The 21,990-nt window shown below is 35.4% G+C and overlaps 1 protein-coding gene and 1 pseudogene across 1 annotated transcript in view; both read left to right on the plus strand.

Annotated features, from left to right (window-relative positions):
* MCUR1 (mitochondrial calcium uniporter regulator 1) overlaps positions 1–16,675 on the plus strand; it is a 33,010-nt gene extending 16,335 nt beyond the window's left edge. The window contains exons 3-10 of the mRNA XM_006909319.3: positions 3,378–3,497; positions 6,350–6,453; positions 6,961–7,062; positions 7,952–7,993; positions 9,041–9,112; positions 12,892–12,945; positions 14,502–14,616; positions 15,276–16,675. Coding sequence (XP_006909381.2) covers positions 3,378–3,497; positions 6,350–6,453; positions 6,961–7,062; positions 7,952–7,993; positions 9,041–9,112; positions 12,892–12,945; positions 14,502–14,616; positions 15,276–15,331 — 665 coding nt within the window. The 3' untranslated portion in view covers positions 15,332–16,675. The remainder of the gene's footprint in view (positions 1–3,377; positions 3,498–6,349; positions 6,454–6,960; positions 7,063–7,951; positions 7,994–9,040; positions 9,113–12,891; positions 12,946–14,501; positions 14,617–15,275) is intronic.
* LOC112477660 lies at positions 8,411–8,529 on the plus strand (annotated as a pseudogene).
* Positions 16,676–21,990: the final 5,315 nt, after the last annotated feature.

Genomic DNA, 21,990 nt, shown 5'->3' on the forward strand with positions numbered 1-21,990 from the left:
TTTTTTTTTTTCAGTTTGCAGCATGCCAACCCTCTGCTAGATGCTAACAATACAAAAAGGACTAAGACTGGATGCTCTTGAAGATCTTAGACTAATAGATGATGCAGATATGGAAATAATATAAGTGCTATAGAGCTATTTGTACAGGGCTACATGTACCAAGAACACATAAGAGAGCAATAAAGGCCACTCTCTGACCTGGGTAGAGTTAACAGAGAGAACTATAAATTTTATAAGCATAACCAGAACATAAAGGGTGCTTAGTAAATTCTCAAATTAAATGGAGAGGGGTAAAAAGGATGCTTTCAATTTACCAGTTGAAAAAGCGGGGCAAGCCAAGCTTAAGGTACCGTGGCGTGAAAGTTCAGGAAATGGAATAGCTTAGGTGGCTAGAAAGAAAGCTGAAAGGATAAGTGTGGTCTAAATTAAAACAGGCTTTGTATGCTTTGCCAAGGACCTTAAAGTATAGGCTAGTGGTTCTTTGAATCTAAGAGCCCTCTTTTAACCGTTAAACACACACCGATGAAATGTGAATAGAATATAATAGTAGTTGCATTTTAGATTTTGCCTGTCTACAGTGTGTGGTACAGAATGATTATTGGATCTCTTGCAATTATCTTGATACTAACTGTGATCACAGCAACCGTACTCTTTCAAAGTACCAGTAAGTTGGGAACTACTGCTGTAAACTAACAGAGAAGAATCTGCTCTGTGGCATCCTGTCCATGTCACATTTTTGCTTACTTGCAGTTTCTTTTCGAGTGTTTAGGGGTAAAGGATTGAGAATAGGAGTTAATTAGCTGAAGTATCTTTCTGGTTATTTAGGAGACCTACTGAGAAAACCTTTGAACTTTGAGTTAGTAGATGACTGTTATCTCTTCTACAACACCTGCCATCATTGAAAAGTAAGGACAAATATGTAGCAAGATTTTCATACAGCTATGTTAATTGCATTTAAATGAAATTTTCTTATTTTATATTGTTCCTCTCTTTTTTTTCCCTTTGTTATCAAAATGTCTTTATAGTATGGTTGTAATAGTAAAGAACTGTTATGTTGAAATGTCCTTTCTTAACAAAATTACAAATTGGCACTGCAATCGTTTTGTATTTTTTTTAAACTATTTTTGTAGTTCTTAAAATACAAAGCCAGGAAACCATTACTATGTCACCTCCTTCAAAGGAGCACTTGAAATCAGTTTCTAAAATGGGTGGCATCTGTGCTTAAGTGCACAGAAATTCATAAAAATGGTTATATACAAATTTTTAAAACATATCTTTTTTGCAAAGACATCACAAGGAAAGAAAACTACAGATCAATCTCTCTTATGAATAAGGACACAAAAATCCTCAACAAAATACTAGCAAAACAAATCTTATAGTATATAAAAAGGAGTATATTATACACCATGACCAGATGGGATTTTGTCCCAGAACACCAGGCTCATTTAACATCTGAGTATCAATTTATGTAATGTACCGTATTAACAAAATAAAGGAGAGAAACCATGTGATCATCTCAAAAGACTAAAGGTATTTGACAAAATTCAGTGTCCCTTAATTATTAAAAAAAAACGCTGACAAATTAGGAATAGAAGGGAACTGCTTCACCTGATAAAGGGCATCTGTGAATAACTCACTGCCAACATCATGCTTAATGGCAAGAAACAGAATACTTTCCCTCTCAAGTCAAGAGCAAGGATATCTGCTCTCATCATTCCATTCAACATTATACTAGAAGTCCTAGCCATAGCAGTGAGACAAGAAAATGAAAAGGCATCCAGATTGCTGAAATTTATAAAGCGATCCTAAAATTCATGTGGAAATGCAAGCAACTCAGAAGAGGCAAAAACAGTTTTGAAAAAGAACAAAATTAGGACTCATTTCCTGATGTCAAAACTTACAACGAAGTAATCAAGAAAATGTGACACTGGCATTAGGACAGAACATATAGATCAATGGAATAGAATGGAGCACCCAGAAATAAACCCTTACATTTATAGTCAGTCGATTTTGACAACAGTCATAAGACAATTTAAGGGAGAAACTAGTGCTGGGACAACTAGACATCTACATCATCTAAAAGAATGAAGTTGAACCTCCATCTCACACCACATACAAAAATTAACTCAAATGGATCGACAACCTAAATGTAAGAGTTAAAACTAAAATTATTAAAAGAAAACAGGTGTAAATCTTTGCGTACTCTGAGTTAGCCAATGGTTTCTTAGCTATGGGACCAAAAGCACAAGGAACAAAAGAAAAAAAATAAATTGGGGGTCATTAAAATTAAAAACTTCTGTGCTTCAAAAGACAGTATGAAAAAGTAAAAGGCAACTCAGAATGGGAGAGAATATTTGAAATCATATATATGATAAGGAACTCATATCTAAAATATATAAAGAACTCTTACAACTCAGCAACAAAAAGATAATCCAATTTTTTTTAAATAGGCAAAGGGTCTGAATACTTTTTTCTCCAAAGATAAACAAATGTCCAATAAGCACATGGAAAGATGTTCAAAATCATTAGCCATCAGAGAAATGCAAATCAAAACAACGATGAGATACAACTTTACACCTACTAAGACGATTATAATAAAAAAGATGATAACAAGTGTTGAAGATGTGGAGATTTTGGAATGTTCATGCCCTGCTCTTGGGAATGTAAAATGGTACAGCCACTTTGGAAAACAGTCTGACATAACCTCATAAGGTTAAACATGAAGTTACTATATGGTACAGCAGTTCCACTCCTAAATCTGTACCCAAGAAAACTGAAAACATGTCTATGCAAAAATTTATACACAAATGTTCATAGTAGCATTATTCATAATAGCCAAAAAGTAGAAACAGAAGTGTTCTTCAACCGATGAATAGGTAAAAAAATATTGATATATTTATACAGTGGAATAGTATTTGGCAGTAAAAAGAAATAAGGTACTGACATACATACTACAAGGTATATGTAAACACCACACTAGGTGAAAGAAACCAGTTACAGAATACCACGTGCCATACAATTCTGTTCATATGAAGTATCCAGAGTAGGCAAATCCATAGAGACAGATTGATCAGTGGTTGCTACCTGAGAGTGGGGGAATAGGGAGATTGGGCATAATAGCTAAAGGTACAGGGTTTCTTTTGGGGCTGTTGGCAGTGTTCTAAAGTTCATTGCAGAGGTGCTTACACAACTCTATACTAAAAACAAATTACATACTTGAAATTGGTGAGTTCTATGAGATGCGAATTGTAGCTCAATAAAGCTGTCATGGAAAAAAATAATTAAGTTTCCAGGTATGCCTGATTACTTCATGTTGCTGAGTCGCTTTTGTTTACGATTAGATCCTATTTTAAACCCTACTATTCTTTCTCTTTTAGAGCTAAGCCTCTCTGCTGGATACCTGCAGCTGGGGCGCAAATGCCAAGATTTCACCTCTTCTGCAAGTAGAAAGCTCTACTTTGATACCCATGCCTTAGTGTGTTTACTCGAAGAAAATGGTAATCCTCTCTCAATGGTCACTCAGTGCCATAGAAAAACACTATAACTTATGACTTCTCACAATTTCATCTAACTTCTCATATTTCTCTTTGACTTAAGTCCTCATTTGTTGAAGGACATTTTTGCTTCATAGTACAATTGAGATTTTTCTCATATATTTTGCCCAAGTCAAGTGTACTCTTATAACAACATCACTCTGGAAATATAATGTTATAGATAAAAATTTAGATACAAGTCAGCAAAACTCAGGAGTGGTTTCTGTGCCAACTGTCTGAAGCACAAAAATGATGGTTTTATTACTATGCATCTTATGTGCTTTTAAAATTTTTATGAAATTAAATGTTACTGAGCAGCAATTACCGATAATATCAATTTATCATGTTCTTTTAAAAAAATATTCAGACTAACATTTTCCCTTATTGCTGTTGAGTTAATTAATATATAAGATTGCTCTGACATATGACATTTATTGAAAGTACACTTAGTATATAGGTAACATTCTCATAATTAATCTAATCTGGACAGATACACTGATTATAATTCTCTATATGGTAACACATATGTTCCCCAAATCAGAATCTTGAATATCATAGATTATGCCTTTGAAATAAGCATATCCGTTTTTTACTTCATTGTATAGTATTTATCCAGTTGTGCATATTCATATCTGAAGAGCCACCCTCTGTAAATGTACTTCACATCACCAAGTCAAGGTGATAGAGTGAATTCTGTGCTTATGTGGGGGAGTTAGGAGTTCTGGGTTCAAGCTATGCCAGGATCCAGCTGCAGAGCCTAGAGAGACCTTTTATACTCAGTTTCCATTTCCTCACTGGTAGCTGGGCAAAATAATTCTAAAGAGCCTTTTGAGTATTAAATGAGATAATACTTGAATGTACTTTGGAAAAACTCAAATGCTCTATAATAATTTTTACAACTTTTCTTCTCAAAACTTTTGTTGGTCAAAAAGAAAAGCGAAAGTGAGAAGAGGGGGACATCTAAAATTATCTTCATAAGCAGAAGTCTTCCTACTTTCTTTTTCCTCTTTCTTTTTTTTTTTTTTTTTGTTGGACCTTTTGTGTTTGTATTCAAAGTAACCAAAAGTAAAAAGATATTGGAGATAATGGGGGCATTTTAACATATACTAGGTGTTGATGATATCAAGGGAGCATCATTATATTTGTTAAGTGTGACTGTGGCAAGGTAACTGCGGAAGACTCAAAATGGCCACCAAAACTTCCTCCCAATGAGAGGTGGAGTTCATTTCCCCTCCCCCACTTTAAAATTTTATGTATTTATTTATTTATTTATTTTGACAAATAAAACTGATATATGTTTAAAATGTGCTTCCTGCTTTTCTTGATTTCAACCCTTGACCCATGAATATTTGCATGTTTCAAGACCAGTGATTTGAGGGCCTCACTGAAGTAAGTGTAGGGCGAGAAGGCACCAAGATGAATGATAGACATCTTAGTTGTATGGGTTAGGATAATTCCAGGAAGGACCCTTCGAGGAATACTCCATCCTTTATCCTTTTTTTCTCCAGAGTTAATGTCTCCTGATTAACAAAACTTCCTCTGTCTGTAATCTCACTAACACTGATTGTGTCTTGTCCTCTCATTCCTGCAAAAAATTAATTCGTATCTGGTAACCCAGTAGGTTTTCAGGCTTAACTTCTGTTTTTTCTTATCCCTGTCACTTCCCACAGGTGGTTATAAATTATAAGGCTTTGGAGGTTATTATCAGCATACATTCTCTTCCACTCTCTGTTTTTCCTTTCTTCATAATTGCCAGACCTCATCATGTTTCACTACAAACTCTTAAAGTTTTAAAAATTGTGAAAGACATGTTTATTTTCAAAAAATTAGGAAGACAGAAAAGAATAAGAAAAACTATTCTGAATCGCAATACCCACATCTAAACATTTTGGTGGGTAACCTTTTGGGTGATTTTTCTAGATGTGCATGACCCACACATTGAAAATTAAAGGATTTTGAATGAAGTGAAGAGAGTAAGTCTTTGGAGGTCTTTATGTCTCCTTTAAATCTGTGGGTTGTTTTTTTTTTTTAATTTTAGTCCCATGTTTAATCTCATTCAGATTGTATCAGTCATAACTTTATTCAAATAAATATGCCATTAATTACAAGAATCAGTAGATTCTTCTGAAGTTCTTATAGATGGATGTATTTAATAGAAGGAATTACTTTTCAGGGACTTGGTTTTAAGTGTTTTATTACAATTCCCCATGTGAACTAGAAGTTGCTATCTAAGTTATTAAAAACAGTAATATTGTTGAGTTGAATCCTTATGTAATTCAATAGTTAACGATTTGTCTTATTTGTGCTAGATATAAAACAATTGAGCTTTCCTACTTACGTAAATTGTTTTTGCTAATATATATATTTTTAAATTAAGGAAGTCACATCTATTGTAGAAAATTTAGACAATACAGAAGAAAAAAATTACATAGAATCTTTGTTAAATTATAAAAGCAACAAATTATAATTTTAAGTCTTTTTTTTTTTCACTTGACCTTTCATTGCAGGCATCCCCTATGTTATTAGACCACTGAGAACATGATTTTTGGCAGCTAGGAAAGACATTAGAAGGACATTAGCCCATCTCCTCACTTTACATGAGGAAGCAGACTCAGATTTGTCATACTTGTCCAGAGTGACAGACAGATAATAGCCTGTGACTGTAGTCTCCTCACTCTCCTACCACACTAGGCTTTCTTCCTGCTTCTGAATGTGTAAGTTTGCATTTTCTCCCATACTATGGAGAATTTTTTTAAAAAAAATTTTTTGGATAACTAGAGTCTCCTGAGTATGATTTTCTTTGTGTGTTTACTTAGGGTTTACTACTCAACAAGCAGAAATCATTGTATCTGCACTGGTCAAGATCACAGAGGCCAACATGGATATCATCTACAAAGACATGGTCACGAAGGTGCAACAGGTTGGCTTTGTCAGGGCGCTGTAGCAAATTTAAAGTCTAAAGGGAGGGTATTATTTGTAATATATGTTTCTGGATAATATTTTATTGAAAGGCATATAGTAATTTTAACCATAGTTGAAAGGCAGATGATTACAGTGGCATAAAAAATATTTATTCAGAGCTATTTAGTGAACTCTCATGGAATCATTATGCCTCAAAACTCGCTGTGCTTGAAAACTGACTATTCCCATCTACCACACTTTAATGGAGATGTGGCCAGAATTATAGCAGTGTGTTTTGAGTCCTTAGACTGCCACCTTTTTAACTATGATTCACTTGATGATGATGCTGGACTTGAGTTTTTCTTCTTTTCCTTTCTGATTTTGGCAAAGAGGATGACCTTGCCGAACCTCTTTTCCTGTGTCCACATTCTTCTAGTTTCTCCATAGGATGATGCCAGGAAGAGACCATAGGAGGTAGACTTTCTAGACTAGATTGGGTTATATGTTTTGTTTTTTCTTTTCCTAGGAGATCACTCTTCAGCAAATAATGTCTCAGATTGCCAGTGTCAAAAAAGATATGATTATTTTGGAGAAGAGTGAATTTTCAGCCCTCAGAGCAGAAAATGAGGTAAAACTAAGCAGCCACTCATAAAATGTTTTATATTCAGACATTGAGATATAATATATGTACAGAGAAGTGCACAAGTAAGTGTACATCTCAGTGAATTTTCACAAAGTGTGCACTACTGGTCAGATCAAGAAGTAAAACATTAGCAGTACCCCAGAAGTTCTGCTTATGCCCACTTCTAGTTACTCCTCCCACAGAGGGGACCACTCTCTTGGCTTATATCACCATTGACTAGTTTTGCCTATTCTAGAACTTCAACTGATGGCATCATACAGTGTGTCTTGCAGCAATAGACCATTCTTTTTCATTATAGAATTATATCAATATCCCACATTATTCTACTGTAATGTATATTAGAATTGTTTCCAGTTTTTGGTTATTGTAAATAAATGTGCTATAAAATATTCCTTAGTTTCGTAAACTGTGGCATGTGGGATCATTTAAGTGCTGTCTTTGCATCTTCCTTTTGTTTTCAGTCCTATTGAAGTCCCATAAAGGAAGTTCATTTATTACCTGTTAGTCTTGAAAGAAACTTTCTATCAAAGATTCCTTCTTTTGCTAGAAAAAGATAAAGTTTGAAACTCTCAGAGTTGTCCTTGAAGTCAGCTGTTAGTTAAAAGAAAAATTAAAAGAGGTGTTAAAGAAAGCAAGGCCTCTGAAGGCAAACAAGTTAAAAAAAAATTAAACGATCTTGGCAAAACAATCACTTCTGCTACTGAGACTATTTAATGTTACATTCTGAATGTAGCCACCTTCGTGTTGCATGAAGGACAACTTGAAGAATTTGTGTATAAATATATGTTCTAGTATTTGCGTATTACCAAATTTTATATTTTTCTTCTAACCTTCTAAACATATCCTTGACTTGTTTCTTTTTAATGTTTTTTAGAAAGTAAAGCTTGAACTACATCGGTTAAAACAACAAGTAATGGTAAGATCCTCATTCCTGTTTGCTTGCTTGTTTACAGTTATGTAACCTTAGTAAAAATATGTCAGAAATACTTTATATGTTCTTAAAAACTTAATTCTATGTTAAATATTCGTGTAATACATCTCAAAAGTACACACTGGAAGATTTAGCTAAGAACATAGCCAGTGAATAAGTTACTGATTTTTGTAACCAAATTGATTAAGAAAATTGTATTCGAGGGGGAATTAAGTCATTTTTAAATGAAAAATGTTCTAAAGTAGAACATTTGGAACCCTTAGATTCTCTTAGAAGTGACTGTAGAGGATTACATGTGATCCTTAAATGAATTAAAATGCTTACTGTGCCAGTTGATTTTTTTTAAGTAGAAAAGACATTGATATTAAGAAAAGATTTTAATGTGTCATAAAGAAGGCCGTAGGCTACGGTCATGCTACCCTGAACAAGCCCGATCCTGTCTCATCTCGGAAGCTAAGCAGAGTCGGGCCTGATTAGTACTTGGATGGGAGACCACCTAGGAAGACCAGGTGCTGTAGGCGTAAACATTTTTTAAAAAAGGGATTGTAAGCTGACAGGGTCCTTGCAGTCTATGAGGTAAACCAAGGGTTGCCTCACCTAAAAAAAATAAGGCTTTATTTAAATAAAAATGTAATATTTTACTTCTTTGAGTCCATCTCTGCTTTCCAAAGTTGTCCAAGGAATGGTTCTAATTATAAATTCCACTAGGAGATTATCTTGGGAATCTTGAGGTTAAAAGCAACAATAACTCACTCTGGGCTAATTTAAGCATAAAAAGGATTGTTTGTATATATAACTGGGAAGTCTCAAGACAAGCCTGACTCCAGATGTGGCTTGGCCAGAGTCCTCTGACGTCACTAGTCCCCATCTCCATTTCTCTGTGAGCCCCTGTCCTACTCTGCCCTGCTCTGAGCTAGCCCTTCAGGGTAGAAGCACTGGAGGGTACAGCTTTCCCAGGCTTCACATCCTTAGAGCGTTTGGATTTCTTACTTTGGATTTCTTTCTTTTTTTTGTCATTTGCCCTCCTACTAGGATGAAGTGATGAAAGTCCGAACAGATACCAAATTAGACTTCAATCTAGAAAAGAGCAGAGTAAAAGAATTGGTATGTTTATTAAAAATAGAGTATGAGTAATTTCTTTGCAAGATGGAATGCTTGGTCTAAGTTTCTATACAGTTCATAAGTACTGTAAAATATTTACCTGTATATCATTGTTAGACAGTATTTTCTTTATTTTAATTATATTTTAAATTAGGACAAGTTTGTTGCTTTCAAAAGTAACATTAAAATTAAAATCTTGGTCAAATCAAGTTGAATTTTTTTCTTTGTTTCAGAGATACTAAATTATGTGTCAGATATTGATAAAGAAATTACACTCAGTCTTGATCTATTTAATACTGACTTAAACTTCCACAGGTCCTGATTTTATACAAGTTGAGTTGATTATCTGACTTAAATAATATTAAATTATTAATTTTAAATAGTATTAGATTCTATATCAAAATTCAAGATGAAAAAATTATTTCCATATTGCCTTTTTTTAAATGGAGAAATCTTAATGACTATATGGCATTGTTTTGAAATCCATGTTCTAAAGGATTCTTTAAGTTATGTTAACGTGAAATTTTTAATTATGAAAAGTAGTGTTGTAAGTTTGTTACCAAAAAGATACCACAAATGTAGGTTGTAAATGATTAAACTGAAGGAGATACATATCTGCACAATGACTTGTGGGATCATGCACAGGACCTAAGAAAACTGGAAATACAGCTCTGCTGCCCTTGCTTGCTTTTCCAAAGAAAATACATATAAATACAAATTTTATCCCTCAGAGCTTTCACAGTAACACTTCTTTTTTTTAATTGAGATGTAATTGACATGTATTAGTTTCAGGTGTATAACGTGATTTGATGTTTGTACATATTGCAAAATGATCATCACAATATGTCCAGTTAACATCCATCATAGTTATAAATTTTTTTCCTTGTGACAAGAACTTTTAAGATTTACTCTCTTAGCAACTTTCTAATATACCATACGATATTGTTAACTATAGTTGCCATGCTGTATATTACATCCCCATGACTTAATTATTTTTTAACTGGAAGTTTGTGCCTTTCAACCCTCTTCAAGACCCATTTTACCCACCCTTTGTTTCTGGCAACCATCTTCACAGTATCTGTGAGCTTGAGTTTCTTTTTTTGTTTGTTCTTTTAGATTCCACATGTAAGTTAGCCCATACTGTATTTATCTCTCTGATTTATTTCACTTAGCATAATGCCCTCAAGGTTCATCCATGTTGTTCAAACAGCAGGATTTTTTTTTTTTATGGCAGGATAATATTACTATATATATATACATACACTCATGTTTCCTTGTTCATTCTTCCATCAATGGACACTTAGGTTGCTTCCACATATTGGCTATTATAAATGCTGCTATGAACAGGGGGTACAATAAGTTGTATGTTTTAATAAAGATATGTGTTGGGTAGCCTCTAGTTATTTTTAACCCATCTACTTGTGCTGGCTTTATTTGAATTTGATAACATTAGGTAGATAACTTTTTCATTCTTAGCATAATGAGAAATAGGGCATATAATACATTTTTCACTAACACAGAATTGGATACACATGCAGAAACTGAATACTCATAATTGTTCGTAGTCTTCTCATTTTTACCCTTTTTTTTTTTTTTTTTTACAGAAGTCCCTTTAACATTTCTTGTAATACTGATTTGTTGGTGATGAATTTCTTAAGCTTTTCCCTGTCTGGGAAGCTCTTTGTCTCACCTTCCATTTTAATTGAAAGCCTTGCTGGGTAGAGTATTCGTGGTTGTAGATTCTTGTTTTACATAACTTTGAATATTTCTTGCCAGTCCCTTCTGGCCTGCAGAGTTTCCATTGAAAAATCAGCAGACATTCTAATGAGGGTACCCTTGTAAGTAACTAGCTGCCTTTCTCTTGCTGCTTATAAGATTCTCTTTGTCTTTGACCCTTGGCATTTTAGTTATGATGTGTCTTGATATGGGTCTGTTTGAATGCCTCATTGTCTTTCACAATTTGCTTTTAACCAAAATGTGCTACAACAACAAATGAAGTTAATATTGAAACTCAAACAAGTACTCAACTATATTTTGGAACTGCCTATGGATTTCAAGATAGAAGTTGAGCTTCATTATACTAAATAATTGATTATGCCCATGCTATCTATCTTTCTAGTATTAAAACACTGTTCAATCATGAAGATTAAATCACTTAGTATCACTAAAATATTTAGTGATCACCAGCATATGACTCGTATATAGAAGAGGAGAACTCTTGATTACCTTTGTCCTTATGGGTTGTATAATTAGCAAAAATTCTGAATTCACTTAATTTAGGAAGATGCCTGTAATTAACCAACCTGGGAAGAAATATACTGAGGATACTGGGAAATACAAATGTGAGGATGGATTAAAGCCAATGAATTTGTGATTTACTAACCTATCTGAGTTGTTCTTGGTAATGCTAAACTTAGATTACTCCAAGGTGCAGGAAAGTAGTATAGTATTATGAAGCTAGCATGTATTTAATATGCATTGATGAAGATGAATTATTTGATCCCCTCATTCCCTTAATAAAATTATAGTGTCAATTACATTAAGTGGAGTGACATTTACAGCCAGTTTCAAAAGTAATATGGCCTATAAACTTCTTTTCATAAAGATGGAGCCACACTGAACTTATTTTTAAAATCGTGATAATGTCAAGACTTACACTTTCTTTCTCTTGTAGCTAAGTTAATAGTAACTTACTGAAGGCCAGAGTTTAAAGGAGTGCAGAAAATCCAGTTCTACCCTGCCCTCTGGTGGTGATATGATGCATAGCTCTCCTCATCTGATACCCTGACATTTAAATCTGGAAATGAGTATTCTTTAGTTCTAGTGACTAGTCTTTAGTTTGAAGTTTGGGGGTTTTTTCTTCTTCTTCTTTTTTTTTTTTAATTTTCAAGTAATGTTGTTTTTATACTCTATCCACCTGGTAGACTTGGGAAATTTTTATAAATAGAAAGTTTGTAGATACTTCAAAAGCGTTAATTATTTTCCCCTATAACAATATACAGTGAAGAATTTTTCATTCTTCACTTAAAGTATAGATTTGCATTTGTTCAATTAAATCCTAATGCCCACAACTAAGGAAGTATATCTGATTTTGGTCTCAATGTCAGCAAAATTACACTAAATCTTTGCACAGACATTCATAGCCAAAGGCAAGATATCATTTTACTTTTGGGTAGAATTTGTCAGTTCCTTCAGTAACACTGGGCTGTGACAGTACCCACGTGGGTTTGTTTGTTTTTAATGAAAACCAAAATATGATAGCGTATGTCTTGTATCTTTATATTCACATTGTGTTTTATAATCACAAAGCAACATCTGTGTCACATATAATATCCTTCCTATCTTTTGTCTAAGCCTCAAATAGTGACCAGTTTTGTCTATAGTTATGCTGGGATAGCTCCTAAATTGAATTATTCCCTACTTTTTTCAACTCTCTCAAAGCCAACTAGCGTATGACTAAGCATCCGTCTAAATTGGTCCCAGAGAATGCTGTTATATTAGTGAGAGGGACCTAGAGACATCACAGTGAAGAGATGAAAAGAGAAAAACATAGCGGAGAGGTGAAGGATGACAAAAAGGAATCCAGATACTGGAGCGATAAATGAATATAAATAAGAAACCTCAAGAAACACATCTAAAGGAGAGGGCCAAGTAGGCTACTTTAACCTGGAGGTTACATATTCTTGGAAATAGCGAGGCTAGAATATGTTAAGGCACTAGAGAAGGAGGAGACAGAGAAAGGAATAAATCAGCATCTGACCTATGTGACATGTTTGTTTCAGTATTCTTTAAACGAAAGGAAGCTGCTGGAAATGAGGACAGAAATGGTGGCATTGGTAAGAAATGAGTCTGGCTTTTCTTGGTCATTTTATTCATCTCCGCTTCATCCCATGCATGATTATTGTTGTTTGTAATGATGTGTCATAGGAAAATATATGCAGGTTTAGTGTCATAGGTTTTTTTTAAAATGCAGTAAAAATACACATAAAAATTACCATTTTAACCATTTTCGAGTATACAGTGACATTAAGTATATTCACATTATTGTGCAACCATCACCGCTGTCTGTTCACAGAACTCTTTTCGTCTTTCAGAACTGAAACTCCCCTTGTTGAACACTGACTCCCCATTTCCTTCTCCCCGCAGCCCCTGCCAGCCACCATTCTGCTTTCTATCTCTGCATTTCACTAGTACTCTAATATAAGTGGACTCATACAGCATTTGCCTTGTTGTAACTGGCTTATTTCACTTAGCATATTGTCCTCAGGGTTCATCCATGTTGTAGCATGTGTCAGAATTTCCTTCCTTTTTAAGGCTAAATAATAATTCCATTGTATGGCTGTACCACATTTTGATTATCCTGTCTATGGATACTTGGGTTGCTTCCTCCTTGTGGCTGTTGTGAAGAATGCTACTATGAACATGAGTGTTCAAATATCTGTTGGAGTCCCTGTTTTCAACAATTTTCAGTATATATCCAGAAGTAGAGTCATAGAATTTTTTTTTAATTTTTTTTATTTTTAGCTTTTATGGCATGCATTACTTCTATTACCTGGGACCTCTGAAACCTGTAAGAGACTTCCATGAGAGAACCCTGGAATATTCCTCTGAAATACTTTTCTTCTCATCCAGGCACCTATTTCCTTATTCATTACCTGAATCATTAGCCATAAAGAACTACTTATTTGCTCTAGAATTTATAGGGAAGCATTTTCAGTGTTTTTTTTTGCCTTAATGAAATGTGATAACCACTTTATAACAGCCAAACTCACCACCTTTGGGGGTTAAACTGTATTTTATTTGGGAAAGAACACAAATAGGCCTTTGGTATGGCCAAGCCTCATAATAATAAAACACTCGTGTTTGAATTATAAAAGAAGACAACTTTTAAAAGTGTGAATAGAAATAGTGTCAAAGCAAGCACTATTGCTTTTAGATTGTCCAAAATTCCATTAATTTATTAAAGCAATTTTTGTATGCCTTTCATTAAGAGGAATTTAGAAGGATGGAACATATTCATTTCCATTGAGAACAGAGTGGCTTCATAATGTTAACCTTGTGGAGCAATCAATCTATAATGTACAAAAGCTTTTCACATTTTTACATAGCTTTTCACATTTGATTCTCTGAACAGTGTATGTGAAGGCAAGGCTAATAGTATTTTTTTCCCCTTTTCTCAAACAGAAGGAAACAGGCCTAGCTATCTTAAAGGCCCTAATCAACACAACATAGCATGAGAATAGTAGAACTAAAATCAGAGCCCATGTCTCCTTAATCCTATCCCACTTCCCCTCGACTGCACCCTGTTGGGAAGTTGCTCTCAGGACTGACAGAGCAGAGGGGATGGTATATCCCACGTGGTTTAATGCTGTGAATCTCTTTGTTTTGAAAGCATGCCCAGCAAGATCGGGCGGTCACCCAGACAGACAGGAAGATAGACACTGAGGTTGCTGGTCTCAAAACTATGCTCGAGTCGCACAAGCTTGATAATATTAAATATTTAGCAGGTAAGCTATTTTGTATCTAAGTAATTAAAACAAGCTAAAAATAAAATTTATAAAATGAGTCAGTGACAAATATTGCATTTCATTGATTCTAACATTTTTTCATATTTTAATATCTCTGAAATTGGAAGACATAACTTCCAGTAGATGGAATGTCATACAACAATTGGCATGTTTTTCTTTCTTAGTAGTAAATAAGGAGTAATTTTGCTTTGGTAATTTTTGAGCCAAAAGAGGAATAAAGATACATGTACAAAAAAATTATTTAGCCATTATTTTAACTCAAATTTAACATTTTGGGTTGATCAATATTTTAAAGTTACAATAGTATTTAGAAGTAAAATTTTGCTCATAAAATTAAAGAGCAGGTCCCTTATACAGTACATATACTTTGTGACCACAGAATTTTTGTGATTCTAAACTTTATTGAAAAGTCTTCTTAAATATTGGATACATTTGTACTTAGAAGATGATGATTTCAAGCATGGGGTTTATTTTAATGGCCACGTTTCATGGAATGTGGCACATCGGTGAGCAAGCAAAGTTTCTTGTTTTGTTTCCTTTTGGCAGATAGGCAGATAAGTCTATCTTAATAAAAAGTAGTTCCTTCAAGTAACTGTTAATATAACTAATACTATGCTCACTTTTTTTTTTTCTTACAGGGTCTGTATTTACGTGTCTAACAGTAGCTCTGGGATTTTATCGCCTGTGGATATAATAAAGTTTCTATTTAAAGAGCTCTCTATTGTTCTGCCTAAAGAATACAAAAATGTTGTGCTTTTTTTTCCCCTTGTTTTAAATTTTAACCCTGATTTTTTAATGCATATTATTTATTTTATGCAAATTATGGACATGTAACCAAGACAGAAGTCAGAAATTTCATAATTGCTCTTTTATCTTTTCTGTTTAGTTGACTTTATAATACTGAGTGGGAGTGGACAAAGCATGGAAGACCACTCAGCTGGATCAGTAAACTTGGTCTAACTGTGGCACATTCCAACAGTAAATATTTGTATTACTCTCTACAATTTTAAATATTTTGTCACATGGAGAATTTGGGGTCTCCATTTAAAAGGAACATTGGTTTTACTAAGTGCTGAAGAATCATTGAAACTAAACCTAGAGCACCAAATCCTCGTTACCTGCTGACCCAGTCCTTAACGTCAGCCAGCCAGTCACTGTGTTAGAGTGTTGTTTCAGCTCTAGTTGGTTGATATGTTAATGATATAGCTGTACTTTATGTCAAAAGGAGACTTTTTAAAAATTTTCCATCGTCTTAGTAAGTTACTGTCATGGTTATTTTTCATGTGCCTTCCATCTAGAAAATCTTGTTGCTTAATGAAGTGTAATTGTAATGAGGACTCTTGTACCTCTAGATTTCTCTTCCTCCCTCACAGTTTGAGAGCCATAATAATACTCCACTTGTGGCACTGCCTTTCTAGAAGACTTGCTAATTCTAAGCATGGATATCTGTGGGACAAGGTCTACTTCCTTCTGGTCTTCTTTTTCTACAAGGGAGGCAGTCTGTTTTCCTTCTGTAGCAGTATCTAGATATTTAGATAGTACATGTACTTTTTAGAAAAGCCTTTAATGAATATGCCTTTGCCTATTACAGTCTCAGATCATAGACTTTCAAAATTAGAGAACTGTCATGCCAAGTATGTGAATTTAGGTTGATTCCTTTGGTCATTAAAAACATTCTCATGCCTACCTTACCTCTATATATTTAAAACAAATTAATTCCTAGATACAACTGGGGTTGTTTTGAGGAAGCACATTCTCATCTTATTTGTATGGCACATGGGAGAAAATAAGCATTTTAGAAACGATGACCCTTTCTATCTTTCTCCACATGCATGCATGTATATATAACCTGGTACAGTGTGAAACCACCGATCAAACTGGCACAATACCCGATGCTACTGTTCCAACCACACTGCCAAAAAAGTTGCCTTTTGTCCTTTGGATGTCATTTTTAAACTTTGGAAAGTATAAGTCATTACCTTTTTTAAAAATATTGATGTAACACAGATTCTGAACTCCAAATAAGTATAAAAATTAAGTACTTTTGCATTACTGGTATCGGTTTCAAACAGAATAATAATCTTTTTCAGTTGGATCCAAAATTAACTGCCTCATCAAATATTTTATTGATATATTCTTCCCCTTTCAGAGAAAGATCCCCGGAAAACAATGCATATTTAGCAATTGCCTTACATTTTAAAGGCTTAAGTAAATGACATTCAGACCCGTTCAGACTACACTTGCAACTACTTAATGTAGATATAGCTTTGGTTAGTACGAGTTTGGAGAAAGGGGCCAGAGAGCAGGCACTCCTCCAAAATAAAGAATCCCCAAGAGGAGAAAGTACTGTAAATTATGTCTCAAAGCAGACACCGATGTACAGGCAAAAACAATCAAGTGACCTTACATCCCAATAAGATATTTTTAAATAACATTCAGTGGGGTGACATTCTTTCATCTGCCAAAAGTATTTGAAATGACATTCCTACTGGTGATCGTGGGCTGCATCAGTCCGTCACTTAATTTGGGCCATTGAATTTGCTGTAGAGGTGTTTGCAGCACAGAACAGCCTTTTTACCCTCCTCTGCCTTGGGAACAATGAACTCTCCTGATGGAGTGGATTGTGTGCATATATAGAGGTCAGGAGGGTTCGGGACCTGTTCCCTTTATTTAGTCAAATGTATTCTATTCAAAAAGCATATGAGCCAAAAACACAAGTGTCCCCTATCCATTGCTGGCTCAGAGGTCTGTGAACGGCATCAGTGTACTGTGACTGAATACAATATAACTTCTTCAGCTAGCGTGGCTAGAAGGATTCAGATCACTTTAGGAAATTAGGCATTAGCACTCAGAAGGGGGAAGATGCCTGGAAAAACTTCCCAGGAAACCTATGTGTAGCACATGGGAAAATGAACCATAGCTAGGTCCTGAAGACATTCCCCTCTGGGAAACTAACTACCTTAGGTACAAATGCCTAAAATGGAACATCAAATGGACAGAAACTTTATGTTTCCTTTACGTGCACTAATCGCTCCATTCTTTAGGGTTCCTCTGCATTCTTACTTTCTTCTCTTCCCTCCCCTGCCCTTTACTTCTTTCCTGCTCCGTTAATAAGCAAAACCTGTTTGTGTATACAGTTCTTTATAGGAAACACAAATTTTGGTTTCTTTGCTGGTCTTATTATTACTCGGCTGGTTTCCTAGCTTAATATCTAACAAAATTAAATCTGAGTGTATTCATTTTTTCCCTTAAGTATGCCAAGTACCTCGAGCAGTCACAAGTTCAAGAAGAAAGACTTGACTCAAACCAGACATCTTGCTGGAATTGGTCTCTGAACACTGAAAACCAAAATCCTGAGCCACAGTGAACATGACCCTGCCTGGGTTGTCGGGTTCAGCTTGTGCTTTTCCTTCCGTAGCCCCACTTGGTGACATGATCATGTGTTGGTCTCCTCCTTGCCAGCCTCTCTGCCTGTTAATTAACTGTGTCAACATTAGCAAGCATTTCTCTTCCCCCACCCTAATATGCTGTGTTCTAAGAATTTTGGCATTATTTCTGAACAAATATCATATAGATGGCACTATAAAACTCATGTCTAGTAAACTTTGGCTTTAATATATGTTTATCAAATTTGTTGTGATTTTTCTGACACTAAAGCAAAAATATGTTAACCATAAATAATTTATTCTTTATGTATATAAAATGTTTGAGAATGTTTAGCCTTTTATTGGAATTTTATTTGGAAAATGTCTTTCTACATATTTATAATTATATTCTTCCAATTATAACCTAGATCGTTTCTTAATTCATTACTTATACAAATATTCAGTTACTACACTATATAGAGAGTAGGTAAAACATTTTTGTTATCTAAAATAAAATATTCTTTGTGACTAATACACTTTCTGTTTGTTTAAATTGAGTGTGAAAACTAAAACAACTTCTGCCTATACTGTATTTCAACTGTTATTCCCTCCAATTGTATATAACACTGGTGTATTATAACAATCTAGTATCTAAAAATTTGAATTTACTTAGAAGATAAAATTGAAAGTAATTTTTTGATTTTCAAAATAAATTTGTTTTTCAAAAGAATTAGCATGCTCATGTGAAATACTTTACTTGTTTGAGGGGAAATGAGGTTTATACACAAGTTTTTAAAAATAGCTAAGGACTTAGGTTGCAAGTGATAGAAACACAAATCAAGTTAGCTTAAACGAAAAGAAAGAAATCTGCTTTTCTTGGCTGACATGCTCAAAGTTCAGAAAGAACAAAACTAAAACATCATCAGAACTCCTCTCCCAGACTAACTTCACGTGTGGAGGGCTGGAAACACCCAGCACATGCCCTACAACTTAGCGATTGGAGAGTTCCACTTTGGAAAAGCCTGGAAGGAAGTATCTGAAGCAAATAGCTAAGATAGCAGCCAGTAGAAAGATCCCGAGAGGGATGCTGTTGTTCTGTACATCGTTGCATGCTTCTTCCCTGAGGACCTGTGAGCAAATGAGCTCTTCTGGAGTTAGCCTGCACAGGCTGATCTTTGGTGCAATAAACATCTGCTCAGCAAAGCAAAGGAACATCTTGAGAAAGTGGATAAATGAAAGCCCAGAAATTAATTTTAGGTACATTTCACTCTCTTCAAGCAGAAATCTACCAAAATCAGAGGCCAATAAGCTAACTAGATTTGCAAGTGAGCCATAAGTTTCTAAAAGGCCCTAAATGATTTGCCAACTCAGCTTTTTGTGTTTAAAATGGTGCGCCATGGATGCTTTCAATGTCAGGCGTCAGTGCACATTGTCTCACCTTGATCCTGCTCTCAACCTATGTGGTGTGTGAACACATTAAAAACCTTTTCTCTGCTTTGGGGCTTTGATTTCTTTAGAAATAAGAACATTTCTAGAAACTTTCAGTAATCTACCTCTGGCGTTGCACAGCACAGCTTTGCCATTCGTTGTTTGGCCAGTCATGTCTCTACCTTAATTCTGCAGATTCCACTCGAGGATCACAGACTGTAGGACCCTGGGGACAGATCTTATTGTCCACTGTCACCCACAAGGGTCTGAGCATCGATATCCGTAAATAGAAAGCAATTAGCTTGATCTTCTAGTATATATCATAAATATTCAGATAACTATTTTTAAGCCAACACTCTAAGTCAGCAGTCCCCAACCTTTTTGGCTCTAGGGACCTGTGTTCTCCTATCCTGACAATCTGAGGTGGAGCTGAGGCAGTGATGCTAGCACTGGGGAGCGGCTGCAAATACAGATGAAGCTTCACTCTCTTGCCCATCGCTCACCTCCTGCTGTGCGGCCCAGTTCCTAACAGGCCACGGACTGATACCAGTAATGATACCAGTATGTGGCCCAGGGATTGAAGACTCTTGCTCTAAGGAATAAGAAGCTGAAGTATGTGGGCATCTTACAAGGTCCTTTTTGGTTTAATCCGTTTTTACTTTATTATTTTTGAACTTTCAGGTCAGCTTAATATTAAGCCCAGGAAGCTGCACTCAGTTTCAGCTTAGTGTGTCACTTAAGTTACTGTCTTCAGATGTTTTTTTAAACTTTCCTCCTCTAGATCCAACAACACCCATTCTCCCAGGAGAAGAGAAACAGTTGCTTAGTGGCATCTTATCCCTTCCTGAAAGTCAGTGTCTGCCTAACACAGAAGTATCTTTTACTATTTCTCTTTAATTTTACAGTAGTTTATGGTTTGGATGAACCTTGCAGCATCCCAAGCGATGCTGTAACAGGCAGTGTCTTTCTCAAGAATTGCTATCTGTGAAAACCTCAGTGGTAAGACTTTGTGGGGAAAAGATGGAAGCTGGGAGATCAACATAGTCAGTGGACCCATGAGAGCATTTACGATTTTTTTTTTCACATTTGTATCATTTTGATGCTTTCAACTGCTACTAACATAAAACGAACAATGACTTATGCCTCATGACTTTTATTACTTACTTGAGTAGAAATAGGCGATCTTCAGGGTTGGGTCAGCAGCTCAATGTTGCTTTCAAGGACTCAACTCTTTTCAACTTTGCATTCTTACCTTGTGTTAGCTTTCACCTTAAACCCTGGTCGCAAACCTGATCATAATTTTGCTGCCACAGCTCCAAGCACCTCATCCTCACAGGTCAGCATCCAAAGCAAACAGGGTGTAAAAGGGCTCTTCTCGTGTGTTTCCTTTTGATCAGGGAGAAAGCTCTTCCCCTTCCCATAGAAATCCCCTTATGTCTCATAGGTCACATGGCTACCTGTGGCAAGACAAGTTGCAAAAAGGAATATTTAGCTTTTTCAACCCCTCTAGTAAGCAGTGGTCAAGGAAGAAGGAGGCTAGAAATGGTTGTTAGGTTTGCATTCAACAGCGTTGGTTACAATATTCATGAAAATAAAACAGGCCACACAGCTTTAAGTTATCATCCATTAGTGGCTAGAAACAATTCAGAATGCCCTTTCCTTTTATTTCTAATAGCATGGGTAATTTTATTTTATTCTGTGTCATGTAATATTTTTACCAGCTCTCCAAAGAAATCTTCAATTCCTTTTTTTCTTTTACAAACTACTTTCCAGGATTCTACCATTGTCCTGGATTAACTTGCATGCTTGAAGGGAAAAGAGTTTGTTAATTTACAAACTCACCTACACACATGGGTACTTCTCAGCTTTGCCATATTATTTGAGCAAAACAACAGCATACCCCAGGCACCACTCCTTCCCCTCAAAGCAGTAAGGTAGCCTTCCCACAGATACTCTACCCCTCAGGTTTATTTTTGCCTCAGTTTCCTTAAGCTGTATGGCAAAGCATATCTCTTGCACCCCGTCTCTCTCTTTCTCTCTTCCCAGTGTCCTGTTTTCCTCTGTGTTAACTATCTCCTACAAGAATAACTCAGAGCTTATATTCTTGATCTGAAGTTCACATGGTTGCAAGAAGTGTAAAAAGTAAGTCTACATTTGGTAGAATTCGAGGTTGGGTAGGGATGACTGGGTGTACTCAGTGGCCCTGGGGCTTGTCAGGAGGTTGTGGACCTAAAAAGCATCATGTTCTCTACCGAACAATATGTTCTTTGTGGGACACTAAATTACTGATGTATCCAATCCCTTCATGGGACCTAGAACACGTGTACCTGCTGAAAATCTGCTTATGATGCATGTACGCAATTAAATCACAAGATCAGGTGCTCATGAAAACAAAAAGCTGTTGAACCAAGCACAGTCGGTCAGTTCTGAGTTTTCTCTGTTAATATTTCTGTGAATGCCTGGTTATGAGCACCAGCAAGTGCTATTAGACAAATAGTAGCAAGTCTCCAAAGTTTAAAAAAACTAAGGGAAAAAGCTTAAGATGGAGAAAACTCTATTA

The sequence above is a fragment of the Pteropus alecto genome, unplaced genomic scaffold (genome assembly GCF_000325575.1).
Source record: "Pteropus alecto unplaced genomic scaffold, ASM32557v1 scaffold121, whole genome shotgun sequence".
Classification (NCBI taxonomy): Eukaryota; Metazoa; Chordata; class Mammalia; order Chiroptera; family Pteropodidae; genus Pteropus; species Pteropus alecto.